General features: G+C 42.9%; 2 protein-coding genes across 4 annotated transcripts in view; one reads left to right on the forward strand and one right to left on the reverse strand.

Moving 5' to 3' along the window:
* The window catches only part of LOC109870433 (ETS translocation variant 4-like), a 40,795-nt gene extending 31,516 nt beyond the window's left edge, over positions 1 to 9,279 (forward strand). The window contains exons 9-12 of the mRNA XM_020460945.2: positions 174 to 221; positions 3,290 to 3,462; positions 8,148 to 8,249; positions 8,505 to 9,279. Of these exons, the coding sequence (XP_020316534.1) occupies positions 174 to 221; positions 3,290 to 3,462; positions 8,148 to 8,249; positions 8,505 to 8,732 (551 nt within the window). The 3' untranslated portion in view covers positions 8,733 to 9,279. The remainder of the gene's footprint in view (positions 1 to 173; positions 222 to 3,289; positions 3,463 to 8,147; positions 8,250 to 8,504) is intronic.
* A 2,441-nt stretch (positions 9,280 to 11,720) lies between these two features.
* The window catches only part of LOC109870250 (ATP-dependent RNA helicase DHX8), a 32,024-nt gene continuing 30,045 nt past the window's right edge, over positions 11,721 to 13,699 (reverse strand). For all 3 annotated transcript variants that reach the window (XM_031804486.1, XM_031804487.1, XM_031804489.1), the window contains 2 exons: positions 12,736 to 12,915; positions 11,721 to 12,464 (listed from right to left, as the gene is read on the reverse strand). In XM_031804486.1, the coding sequence (XP_031660346.1) occupies positions 12,245 to 12,464; positions 12,736 to 12,915 (400 nt within the window). In that variant the 3' untranslated portion in view covers positions 11,721 to 12,244. The remainder of the gene's footprint in view (positions 12,465 to 12,735; positions 12,916 to 13,699) is intronic.

The following is a 13,699-nucleotide window of genomic DNA, read 5'->3' on the forward strand; positions in this document are numbered from 1 at the left end:
GCACATCCAATAAAGAGTGTTCTCTTCTCAACCACTTCAACATGTGTCATGGGCAAATTCACCGTTTTCATACTCATTCATTTTGCCACAATGTGATTCAAGATTTGGCATACAAGTTAAAGCCACACAGGACAACTTGAGGAACTAATTATAACACCTGTCTTGTTTTACAGGCTATCTCTTTGAAAATGACTCCTGCGTCGTTCCGGAGAAATTCGAAGGTGAGCCTTACAACCTGCTATCGACTGTCCAGGAGTCAGCTCAAGACACAGAGCCTAAAACTTGCACACTCCAATCCACTTCAATAGGTGTCACTGAGATCAGATAATGGTTATGGGTGATGGCACTGAGGGTGTCCACTGTCCGTTCTCCATAGGAGAGGAACAGAATCCATTCAATCACATCACGTGTCTCTCCGTTTGGTATCAGCACACTATAAGTGCCAATCGTATCAGATAGAGTGTCGCTGACTGAACAATAAGCTTTAGAGTTTTTTCTTTTTGCGTGACAGGCTCTTGGATGGAGCTGAGTTAGCGGGTTTTGTTTCCCCGTGCGTGAGGTAGGGACCAGGCTCCTGTGTCATGGAGAGCAAGGTGACAGTCGGTTTCCCATTGTGCGCTGGGGGTGATTGACGTGAGGGGAGAGTCTGAGGGCTACTGCACAGGTTGAACCGGCGAAACACACTGCGTTAGAGCACCATTTACTTACAGCGGCTTGCCCCAAGTTCCCACACATACGGTGCTTATCCAATTAGACTTACCCCCACACCAGTGGGTCACCACTGTTTTATGTTCATGGTGCCTCTAGTGTTACTGCGTTTCCATCAGGAGTGTGACACTTTTTTATTTCGTTTATTTAACCAGGCAAGTCAGTAAAGAACACATTCTTATTTACAATGATGGCCTACCAAAAGGCCTCCTGCGGGGATGGGGGGGGGGGGGGGGGGGCTGGGATTAAAAATAAAAATATATACAATATAAATATCAGACGAAACAACACTACATAAAGAGAGACCTAAGACAACAACACAGCAAGGCAGCAACACAAGACAACACAGCATGGTAGCAACACAACATGGTAGCAGCACAAAACATGCAGCAAACATTATTGGGCACAGTCAACAGCACAGATGTCAATAAGGTAGAGACAACAATACATCACACAAAGCAGCCACAACTGTCAGTAAGAGTGTCCATGATTCAGTCTTTGAATGAAGAGATTGAGATAAAACTGTCCAGTTTGAGTGTTGGTTGCAGCTCGTTCCAGTCGCTAGCTCCAGTCGCTAGCTGCAGCGAACTGAAAAGACGAGCAACCCAGTGTGTGCTTCAGGGACCTTTAACGAATGTGACTGGCAGAACGGGTGTTGTACAGTGGGGCAAAAAAGTATTTAGTCAGCCACCAATTATGCATGTTCTCCCACTTAAAAAGACGAGAGAGGCCTGTAATTTTCATCATAGGTACAGTTCAACTATATCAGACAAAATTAGAAAACAAATCCAGAAAATCACATTGTAGGATTTTTTATGAATTTATTTGCAAATTATGGTGGAAAATAAGTATTTGGTCACCTACAAACAAGCAAGATTTCTGGCTCTCACAGACCTCTTCTTTAAGAGGCTCCTCTGTCCTACACTCGTTACCTGTATTAATGGCAGCTGTTTGAACTTGTTATCAGTATAAAAGACACCTGTCCACAACCTCAAACAGTCACACTCCAAACTCCACTATGGCCAAGACCAAAGAGCTGTCAAAGGACACCAGAAACAAAATTGTAGACCTGCACCAGGCTGGGAAGACTGAATCTGTAATAGGTAAGCAGCTTGGTTTGAAGAAATCAACTGTGGGAGCAATTATTAGGAAATGGAAGACATACAAGACCACTGATAATCTCCCTCGATCTGGGGCTCCACGCAAGATCTCACCCCGTGGGGTCAAAATGATCACAAGAACGGTGAGCAAAAATCCCAGAACCACACGGGGGGACCTAGTGAATGACCTGCAGAGAGCTGGGACCAAAGTAACAAAGCCTACCATCAGCAACGGCATTGAAGATGAAACGTGGCTGGGTCTTTCAGCATGCCAATGATCCCAAACACCGCCCGGGCAACGAAGGAGCGGCTTCGTAAGAAGCATTTCAAGGTCCTGGAGTGGCCTAGCCAGTCTCCAGATCTCAACCCCATAGAAAATCTTTGGAGGGAGTTGAAAGTCCGTGTTGTCCAGCAACAGCCCCAAAACATCACTGCTCTAGAGGAGATCTGGCATGGAGGAATTGGCCAAAATACCAGCAACAGTTTGTGAAAACTTGTGAAGACTTACAGAAAACGTTTGACCTCTGTCATTGCCAACAAAGGGTATATAACAAAGTATTGGGATACACTTTTGTTATTGACCAGATACCTATTTTCCACCATAATTTACAAATAAATTCATAAAAAAATCATACAATGTGATTTTCTGGATTTAGTTTTCTCATTTTCTCTGTCATAGTTGAAGTGTACCTATGATGAAAATTACAGGCCTCTCTCATCTTTTTAAGTGGGAGAACTTGCACAATTGGTGGCTGACTAATTACTTTTTTGCCCCACTGTATGTGGAGGATGAGGGCTGCAGTAGATATCTCAGATAGGGGGGAGTGAGGCCTAAGAGGGTTTTATAAATAAGCATCAACGAGTGGGTCTTGCAACGGGTATACAGAGATTACCAGTTCGCAGAGGAGTATAGAGTGCAGTGATGTGTCCTATAAGGAGCATTGGTGGCAAACTAAAGACTCGCGGCGAGCAGAAGCAACAACCTCTGCATCATTCAAGACTGTTGCTTTGTGAGAAGGTGTTAAATAAAGTTCACAGTTAGCCGCTGCTATGTAAATGAAAGCTGAAAAGTACCCAGGGCCTTCCCTTGAAGTTAAAGCAGATCCGCTGGAGCCGTGACCCAGTGAGACACGGGTACCGGCCCGCATAGATGGAAACCCCCAAAAAATAGGATAATTTGGAGTAAAACACTGGGGTAAATCCTCAGTGGAAATGCACCATCACCCTGACTCTCAAGATAATCAACTCTCCCTCACATGGTTGCAGTTACTACAGTGTCTTAAGCATGTCAAGACAGCCATTGATTGGACTCAACCCAAAATGACAGTCTTATCCATATCCTATTAGTAATGGTAAACAAGCTTTGCCCACATTACCATGCTTGTTAGTAGCGGTCTTATGTCAATGGTAGCTGCCTACTTCCTTAAACCAGCCTGAGCCTACAGCCTAGTCCAACCTCCGGTGTCCCTATTCCTCTCCAGGTGAGGTGAAGCAGGAGGCGGGTAGTGTGTTCCGTGATGGGGCCCCCTACCAGCGCCGGGGATCCCTGCAGCTCTGGCAGTTCCTGGTGGCCCTGCTGGATGACCCGGGAAACGCCCACTTCATCGCCTGGACCGGCCGCGGCATGGAGTTCAAACTCATCGAGCCTGAGGAGGTAAGGCCCAACCTACAAGTGGAGATCTAGAGTAACTAGAACGACAGTAATGACATCTCTAGCGGAACTATATCTACTGTAAAACAAAATGTAGCACGTCCTCTTTGGAAAGAATTGTTAGAAGTAGGCTTAACCGTTAGAACAAGGCTAAGTTCGCTTGTTTGGGAGATCAGAGACAGACATAAGAGGTATTTCATGCGGAGTGTGCCTTGTAATGGCATCTCCCAAATTGGGATCTTTTCTCTTTGTTAAGAAAGAAGGCTTGACCATCAGAAGTAGTCCCCCCTGCTATATGTGTTGCAGGGTCATGTAAAGGGGAAATCTGCAGTTGCTACATTCCGTTCTGGGCTTATAAATGAATGATTATGGACCCATTGAGTCTTGAATCATTTAACTTATAAACGCCTCATGAACTTAGTTCAACTGTCGTACCACATCAGAACCCAAAATACAAGCTCGTTTTACTCCAATGTTTGTAAACAAAGTAATTGTTAAAAAAAAAAAATTTAAACACTACCCACATGAAAGAATGTGTATCGTATACTATGTTTAAATACTATAGTATTCACTGTAGTGTCTTTACAGACTTTACTGTAGTATTTACAGTTTACTAGAATATATACTGAACATAAAAAGACACACAACATGCAACAGCTTCAATTGTTTTACTGAGTTACAGTTCATAAAGAAATCAGTCAATTGAAATAAACAAATTAGGCCCTAAACTATGGATTTCACATGACAAGGGCAAGGGTGCAGCCATGGGTGGGCCTGGGAAGACATAGGCCCACTCACTTGGGAGCCAGGCCCAGCCAATCAGAATGAGTTATTCCCTAGAATGAGTTATTACAGACAGAAATACTCCTCAGTTTCATCAGCTGTCCGGGTGGCTAGTCTCAGACGATCTCGCAGGTAAAGAAGCCCGGATGTGGAGGTCCAGGGCTGGCTTGGTTACATTTGATTTATTTTACCTTTATTTAACCAGGTAGGCAAGTTGAGAACAAGTTCTCATTTACAATTGCGACCTGGCATGTGGTCTGCAGTTGTGAGGCCAGTTGGACATACTGCCAAATTCTCTAAAACGGCTTATGGTAGAGAAATGAACATTAAATTCCTTTTGGTGTCCCCAGCACAAGGTGCATCTGTGTAATGATTACGCTGTTTAATCAGCTTCTTGATATGCCACACCTGTCAGGTGGATGGATTGTCTTGGCAAAGGAGAAATGCTCACTAACAGGGACGTAAAGAAATGCGTGCTCAACATTTGAGAGAAATTAGCTTTTTGAGCATATGGAAAATTCTGGGATCTTTTATTTCAGATCAAGAAACATGGGACCAACACTTTACATGTTGCATTTATATTTCTGTTCAGTATAAATACTGTAGTAAGAAAAAAACTGTAGCACAGCGCCTCCCGAAGGTATTCATATCACTTGACTTATTCCACAGTTTTGTTACAGCCTGAATTCAAAATGGATGTAAAAAAATCTCACCCATCTACACACAATTCCCCATAATGACAAAGTGAAAACATGTTTTTAGAAATGTTAGCACATTTTCTCAAGCACTGTTACATTAGATGGGGAGCGGTGGTGAACAGCAATTTTCAAGTCTTTCCACAGATTTTCAATGTGATTCAAGTCTGGGCCACTATAGGACTTTCACATTCTTGTCCTGAAACCATTCCAGATTTGCTGGATGGATGCATGGGGTCATTGTCCTGTTGGAAAGTAAATCTTTGCCCCAGTCTAAGGTCATTTGCACTCTGAAGCAGGTTCTCATCCAGGGTTGACCTGTATTTGGCTCCATTCCGTTCCCTCTATCCTTACCAGTCTCCCAGTCCTTGCAGTCGAAAAGCATCCCCATAGCATGATGCTGCAACCACCATGCTTCACGGTAGGGATGGTGTTAGGTGGGCGCTTTGCATTCAGACCACAGAATCTTTTAGCTTATGCTCTCAGTCTTTCACGTGCCTTTTTGCAAACTCCAGGCGTGCTCATGTACCTTTTTCACAGGAGTGGCATCCATCTGGCCGCTCTCCCATTAAGTCCAGATTGGTGAAGTGCTTTAGAGACTGTTTTCCTTCTGGCAAGTTCTCCCATCTCAGCCAATTCATTTTGTACGAAGGACCAAGGATATACAGTGTGCCTCCTCACAATTCTCTCTCGGAAACTACGGACAGTTCCTTGGACTTTAGGTTCTGCTCTGACATGCACGGTCAACTATGGGACCTCATTTAGAGACAGGTGTGTTTCTTTCTAAATCATTTCACAATTTAATTGGCCTCAGGTGAACTCCAATCAAGTTGTAGTGACATCTCAAGGATGATCAAAGGAATTATGAGCATTAGAGCAAATGGGTATGAATATTTCTATTTCTGTATTTCATTTTTAATAAATGAGCAAAAATGTCTAAAAACATGTTCTCTGTCATTATGGGGTAAGGTGTGTAGATGGGTGACACAATTTTGGGGGAATTCAGGCTGTAACACCAAAAATGTGGAATGAGTCAAAGGGTATGAATACTTTCCGAAGGCACTGTATATACTATAGTGTATTATGGTATACTGTAGTATGGACTGTAGTACTTGTTGTAGAGTTTTTGCTGACATTACTGTAGTATTTACTATAGTGTTTTTGTTTTATTATCTTTGACATAGCGAAGAAAACCTACTGGACAAAATACTTGAAAGAGCTAATTTTCCCAATCTGTAGCTGGGTAGAACTTAGGTCTAAACGGACAGTTCAGAGCTCCTGCTCTTTTGATAACCTGTAGGGAACACAATATATGGTCTATAATTGGCTTTTAGGTTTCTCACTTATGGGTGGCACAAATTTGGATATGGGGAGGGGAATGGGCAGGGTATATGCAAATTAAATACTGTAGTGTTTTTGCAGACATTTCTTTAGGATTTACTGTCGTGTTTCTGCAAACATTACGGTAGTGTTTTTGTGGTAAGTAGTATACTGTATATTTACTATAGTATTCTACAATATACTACAACATTCTCTAGTAAGTACTACACATGTTATAGGTATACTAGTGTTTAGTATAGTATTCTACAGTTTACTACATAATTCTATAGTAAGTACTGTAGTATTCTATAGTAAACTGTAGTATTTTTTTAATGTGGGTCTATAGCCTCAAAACATGGCTAACACTATCATTTTGATATCATGGACGGTAAGTCCATAGCTCTGTCGATGAATTTGAGAGTGGTTGGATTTCTCCAACCCCAGCTTTTTACCGAAACAGGGGAGAGGAGTACACTTTATGGTTTCAAGCACTGATTGCCCCTTTAACGCTGATTGAGCTTTCTCTAGAAAAAGGTTTCAATGTTTGATATTGCTCCCCCCTCCACCCTTCTAAACCATCTCTGGGGCCGTGCACTGATCTAAACTGCCAGTTGCCCATTAACCTCCATGCATTATTTACCACACGTAATAACAGGAGATACACACACAAAATGGAAGATGAGCTCCATCACCTCATATTCACTACACATCACCTATAAGTAAATGGACTGGTTGAGAGATGCTTTTGAAGTTGAGCTGTTGACTTGAAGTTTACTCAAACAGATAACTGAATTTACAAGACATTTAGAAAACATTCTGATACACAATGATACTTCCATTATCTGGCTACTGTACATAAATAATTCATACTACAAGAGCAGCTAAGGTTGAGTATCCACTCAGGATCAGAGAGAGTAGTCTGCTCAGGGAAATCAGCATTCCCTAATCCCCTAAGTCAGGAGTCGACTACGCCTTCTCAACGTGTCCTCTATCCACACTCAAGTCTTCCTATAGTGACCAGGCTGTTTGTCATCAACACACATCTCAGACGGCGCGGTTCCATTCTGGTCTCGTTTGGAGATGTGAGACATTTCGTAGGTATTGGAATTAGCAGGCTGTCAGTGGGGAGTTCAACTTGAGGTTGAGACAATATTTCACGATGCTGCCTCTATGACAACCTGGCACCAGGGTCATTTCACTGCGCACATTGTGGGACTCTGGTTGCATTAAAGTGGTGATGGGTTATATAAAAAGGAAGTGAATCCACATGTGGGGGCTTTTGATATGATGAGCCAGTTAACTCAGAGAGAAAGAGCCTCAAAACTGGTCACCGAGGATCCCCTAGTGGTGGCATTGGAGATTTGCAGGCAGAAGGGAGAAAAATGGTGTTGTTCCCTACAGGGCAAATTATTTGGAATTCATTCATATTGGCCCCAGCAGCTTTTCCCCTAGGATTTGTTTCTTCAGTGGTGGCCGGAGGCTAAGATTACTACTAGCGTTAGCGCAGTTATATGCTAGCTATTCCATTGCGCAATGACATGCTAGCTGTTCCCATAGACTTCCAGCCATTGAGCCAACGACTATCCATTTGAAAGTGCGTCTCTGCAAAAATACATATATAGCCCCAAACAACAATTAAGCCGCGGTGTGCCACCCCTGCTAAATGAATATAGAATATATGAAAATATACACAGGTCCTCACTCCATCTGACCTCAATCCATAAAATAATATAATAGGAGTGTCCTTTGGCAGATGCTTAAAACTTCGTCTCCTTTAATGTGTGTTCATTCACCCGTGAAGACCAGAGGGCCTGGAGCTGAACAGTCCCAGATGTAACCACCTCTTGCTCTCTTCCCTCCCTCCCCCTCTCTCGTTCCCGCTCTCCTCAGGTGGCCAGGCTCTGGGGCATGCAGAAGAACCGTCCAGCCATGAACTATGACAAGCTCAGCCGCTCCCTGCGTTATTACTACGAGAAGGGCATTATGCAAAAGGTACAAACTAAAGGCATTTATAAACCTAGCTGTACAATATGCTTTATTCAGTAGATCAAATGTGTCTCAGAGCGATGGGTCTGCCGATCATATGGTTGGCTCTTCCATTTAATTTAGAAGCAATGTTTTACATTAAATGGCTAATGTGTATATCGGATTTATTTGATTAGATTTGTTACACACACTTGCATTAGTATTACGACACCGACTAATGAACATATCCAACAAAGGAATTCCTTTCCTTCGTATTGGCAGGTGGCAGGGGAGCGCTATGTTTACAAGTTTGTGTGCGAGCCCGAGGCTCTCATCTCCCTGGCCTTCCCCGACAACCAGCGGCCCAGCCTGAAGGCAGAGTTTGAGCGCTACGTCAACGAGGAGGACACTGTGCCCCTGTCCCACATGGACGAGGGGGCCTCCTATCCCAGTGAACAAGCCCCACCAAACATGGGCACCCAGCCCTACTCCAAAGGTTACATGTACTAATGCCACCACCCCACTCCACCCGCTATCCTCTCTGTCGGGGGGGTTGGCAACAGGCGGCCCGTGGGCCAAAACCGACCGACAAGTGTTTTTTTGGGGGGCGGGGCCTCCAAAAGTTTTTCGTTTTGTCAAAGACTAACATCACCTGGAATTCAGCCCAAAATGTGTTTCATTTAGGACATTTGTTCCCAAGTATTCCCACAAATAAAAAGAGGTGATAATGTCTCAATGTAATCAAGGTATGAAAGTTGTTTTTTTCAAATACAATCTCTCTTTTTTGGGCTTAGTTGTGGTCAATTTGCAGCGTACAAATGATTATGTTCCGGGATCCCCGACCATCCGCTTGTCCCGCGTCTGAATCTAATCTAGTTGTCTACCCCGGCCCCGGCACCTATTGCACATGTCCACCCCATTCACTTGTATATAAAAAGGCTATGGTGTTTCTTTGAGTTTTTAACAGCTGCATTCCTCTCACTTCTGAGGCCTATTTAATCCATACACATGACTGTGGTTAAAGAGATTGCTTAATAAAGACACAATATTACTACTACTCTGTGCCAAGACATATATTCTTTCTCTGATAACATTGTGACAGATTTGGAATGGCTACACAGAGGGAGAATGGGTGTTATTTCAACACATGGAGTAATTTACAGTATAGATCATGAGCATGAAAATCAGTTAATCTAACTTCAGTCTATGGCAGACTCTCAATTGCATACTACTCGAGTCCTCTGTCCTCTGGCTTTCTCATCCAATAGGCTTTGAGGGGAGTACGCGAGGAGTATGCAATTGAGATTCTCCCAAAGTCGTTGACAAAAGAGCACATGCATTTCCGACATCACATGCTGACATTATCAGTGGTCACACCTTATGTGAACTAGGAAATGTGATTACTACGAAGGTTCTTATAGGTCAGACTGTTCCACTCCTAATACAGTGCATTCGTAAAGTATTCAGACCCCTTCCCCTTTGTTACATTACATCCTTAATCTAAAATTACTTAAATAAATGTTTTCCTCATTAATCTACACACAATACCCCATAATGGACAAAGCGAAAACATGTTTGCAAATGTATTCTCTTTTTTTTTTTTAAGACACACTACTGGTCAAAAGTTTTAGAACACCTACTCATTCAAGGGTTTTTCTTTATTTTTACAATTTTCTACATTGTAGAATAATAGCGAAGACATGAAATGAAATAACATATGGAATCATGTAGTAAACAAAAAGTGTTAAACAAATCAAATAGCCTTCCTTTGCCTTGACAGCATTGCACTCCTGACATTCTCTCAACCAGCTTCATGAGGTAGTCACCTGGAATGCATTTTAATAAACATGTGTGCCTTCTTAAACGTTAATTTGTGGAATTTCTTTCCTTCTTAATGCGTTTGAGCCAATCAGTTGTGTTGTGACAAGGTAGGGGTGGTATACAGAAGATAGGGCTATTTGATAAAAGACCAAGTCCATATTATGGCAAGAACAGCTCAAATAAGCAAAGAGAAACGACAGTCCATCATTCCTTTAAGTCATGAAGGACAGTCAATACGGAAAATGTGAAAGTTGAAAGTTTCTTCGAGTGCAGTCGCAGAAACCATCAAGCACTATGATGAAACTGGCACTCATGAGGACCACCACAGGAATGGAAGACCCAGAATTACCTCTGTTCATTAGAGTTACCAGCCTCAGAAATTGCAGCCCAAATAAATGCTTCACAGAGTTCAAGTAACAGACACATCTCAACATCAACTTTTCAGAGGAGACTGTGAATCAGGCCTTTGCGGTCAAATTGCTGAAAAGAAACCACTACTAAAAGGACACCAATAAGAAGAAAATACTTACTTGGGCCAAGAAACACAGGCAATGGACATTAGACAGGTGGAAATGTGTCCTTTGGTTTGATGTCCAAATTGGAGAATTTTGGTTCCAACCGCCGCGTCTTTGTGAGACTTGTGTGGGTGAACGGATGATCTCGGCATGTGTATTTCCCACCCTAAAGCATGGAGGAGCAGGTGTTATGGTGCGGGGGTGCTTTACTGGTGCTATAGGACTCTCAGACCATGACAAAAAATATTCTCCGGTCTGATGAAACAAAGATTGAACTCTTTGGCCTGAATGCCATGCGTCATGTCACGTCTGGAGGAAAGCTGGCACCATCCCTATGGTGAAGCCTGGTGGTGACAGCATCATGCTGTGGGGATGTTTTTCAGCGGCAGGGGAGACTAGTCAGGATCAAGGGAAAGATGAACGGAGCAAATGACAGCGAGATCCTTGATGAAAACCTGCTCCAGAGTGCTCAGTACCTCAGACTGGGTCAAAGGTTTTACCTTCCAACAGGACAATGACCATAAGCACACAGTCAAGACAACACAGTCCGAGTGGCCCAGCCAGAGCCCAGACTTGAACCCAATCAAACATATCTGGAGAGACCTGAAAATAGCTGTGCAGCGATGCTCCCCATCCAACCTGACAGAGCTTGAGAGGATCTGCAGAGAAGAATGGGATAAACTCCCCAAATACAGGTGTGCCAAGCTTGTAGCGTCATACCCAAGAAGACTCGAGACTGTAATCGCTGCCAAAGGTGCTTCAACAAAGTGGTGAGTAAAGGGTCTGAATACTTATCTAAATATTTCAGATTATTTTGGTTTTATATAAATGTGCAGACATTTCTAAAAACCTGTTTTTGCGTTGTCCTTATGTGGTATTGTGCATAGATTGATGAGGGAAAAAAACTATTTAATCCATTTTAGAATAAGGCTATAACGTAACGAAATGTGGAAAAAGTCAAGGGGTTTGAAAACTTTCCAAATGCACTGTATCTGCACACAGCTGTAATGGGACACCTGAACATTCATAAATTAAAATCAGTTGACTTTTGCTGGTAGTTCTGCAAGGGCCAATTCTGTAACTTGTCTGTACTATACTTTCCATTCCCATCATTGGCGGACCAAGACAGTTTAATTATAACAGCAACAAGACAAAATCAGCAGACATGAGACCATCCAATATTTAATATGGTCATTTAGATATCACTCATTTCAGTTCGCTTACATATTCGCCATCTAAATAAAACCACAGATCTGGTAATTGTTGACCACAATCAAAGTCCGATCCATTTCCCTAGATATAAACTATATTACATGAGACCTCTAGACTATTGTGTCCTCATAAACAGACAGACTTCCACTGACTGATCAGATTACTGCCCACTTAAAGTGTCCAGTCTCCTTCCTTATCACTTAATGGTAATTTTCTTTGAGGGAATCCGTAATGTTCTGTTTTGAGATCATTTATACATTGGACAAAAAAAACTTTTTGGTAATATATGGGCACTTTTGATTATCTGTCTGATGGGAGGTAAGTTAACTGACATTGACCATGAAGCCAAATGACTCAGAAGGAACACAGCAAGGAACAATGGACGGGGTATTTCTCAACCAGTTGTCAAGGACAGTCTCCCTCTCTCTCCTGCTGTGGTGTGAGCCTGTGTGTAAGGGTATAGGGATTACACCTCTACTTCCTGCGAAAGGCACGGGAGATTCTCCAAGCGTTGGGCTCTTCGTAACGGTTGTAGAGGGGCTCGAGGCGCTGCATCTTCTTCTGTTTGCTGAGACGCGTGGGATCGGCCACTTTGAAAAAGGCCGGCGAGAACTCTACCAGCCAGCGTGGGTCAATGGTGGTCACCTCCCTCATGTACTCCTTAGTGGTCAGCACCAACTCATGGTACACTAACCTGGCAATATGGGGATGAAAGGAGTGGGGGAAATTAGTGTACAGAAGAGCACGTTTTTAACATTTCTGGAGCTCTATTGCCTGATCATATATATTTAAAAACTATCAGTCTATAAGCTTATACAGTACTCTTTACTTTCCAAAAATGTTTGATCTATACAATGACTCTACTACATAGAGGCAAGGATGTCAAAAACATTTACGAGTAACAATTGACGAATGTCAATGTAAACTTGAGACTATGCCTATAACCCCCACGGGTATAGACTCACCACTCAGGCTGGCGGTTGAACAGGGAACTGGAGGGGTGGATGTACACCACCTGCTGGTCAATGAGGGTACGGTAGCCCTCCTGGGGATCCTTTTTGGCTGCATTCCGGAAGAAACCACTGCAGATGGCCTTCTGTATGCGCACTGTGGCCTTGCCACAAGACACCATGTCCAGTTTATGCCTGATAAAACAGGTCAAAGTAAAGGTGAATTATTGGCGTCCTATGTCTGACATATTGATACAGTAAGGCCTGTAGATTTTCTATGAAGTAAACTGAACAAAAATATAAATGCTAAAAGTGTTGGTCCCATTTTGCTGAAATAAAAGATCTTAGAAATGTTCCATATGCACAAAATGCTAATTTCTCTCAAATTTTGTGAACATATTTGTTTAGATCACTGTTAGAGAGCATTTCTCCTTTGCCAAAATAATCCATCCACCTGACAGCTGTGATTAAACAGCATGATCATTACACATGCGCACAATAAAAAGGCCACTAAAATGTACAGTTTTGTCACAAAAACACAATGGCACAGATTTCCCAAGTTTTGAGGGAGTGCAGTACATCCAACTGGCCTCACAACCAGGTACAGCTCCGAGACAGGATTGTGTCGAGGCACAGATCTGAGGAAGCGTACCAAATAATTTCTGCAGCATTGAAGGTCCCCAAGAACAGTGGCCTCCATCATTCTTAAAAATCAAGTAGTTTGGAACCACGAAGAACCCGATGGTCTGACAAAGCTCCAGAGTTCCTCTGTGGAGATGGCTGTCCTTCTGGAAGGTTCTCCCATCTCTGCAGCACTCCACCAATAAGGCCTTTATGGTAGAGTGGATGGAAATCACCCCTCAGTCAAAAGGCACATGACAGCCTGCTTGGAGTTGGCCAACAAGTTCCTAAAGGACTCTCAGACCATGAGAAACAAAATTCTCTGGTCTGATGAAACCAAGATTGAACTCTTTGGCCT

This window comes from Oncorhynchus kisutch, linkage group LG25, assembly GCF_002021735.2.
Source record: "Oncorhynchus kisutch isolate 150728-3 linkage group LG25, Okis_V2, whole genome shotgun sequence".
NCBI lineage: Eukaryota > Metazoa > Chordata > Actinopteri > Salmoniformes > Salmonidae > Oncorhynchus > Oncorhynchus kisutch.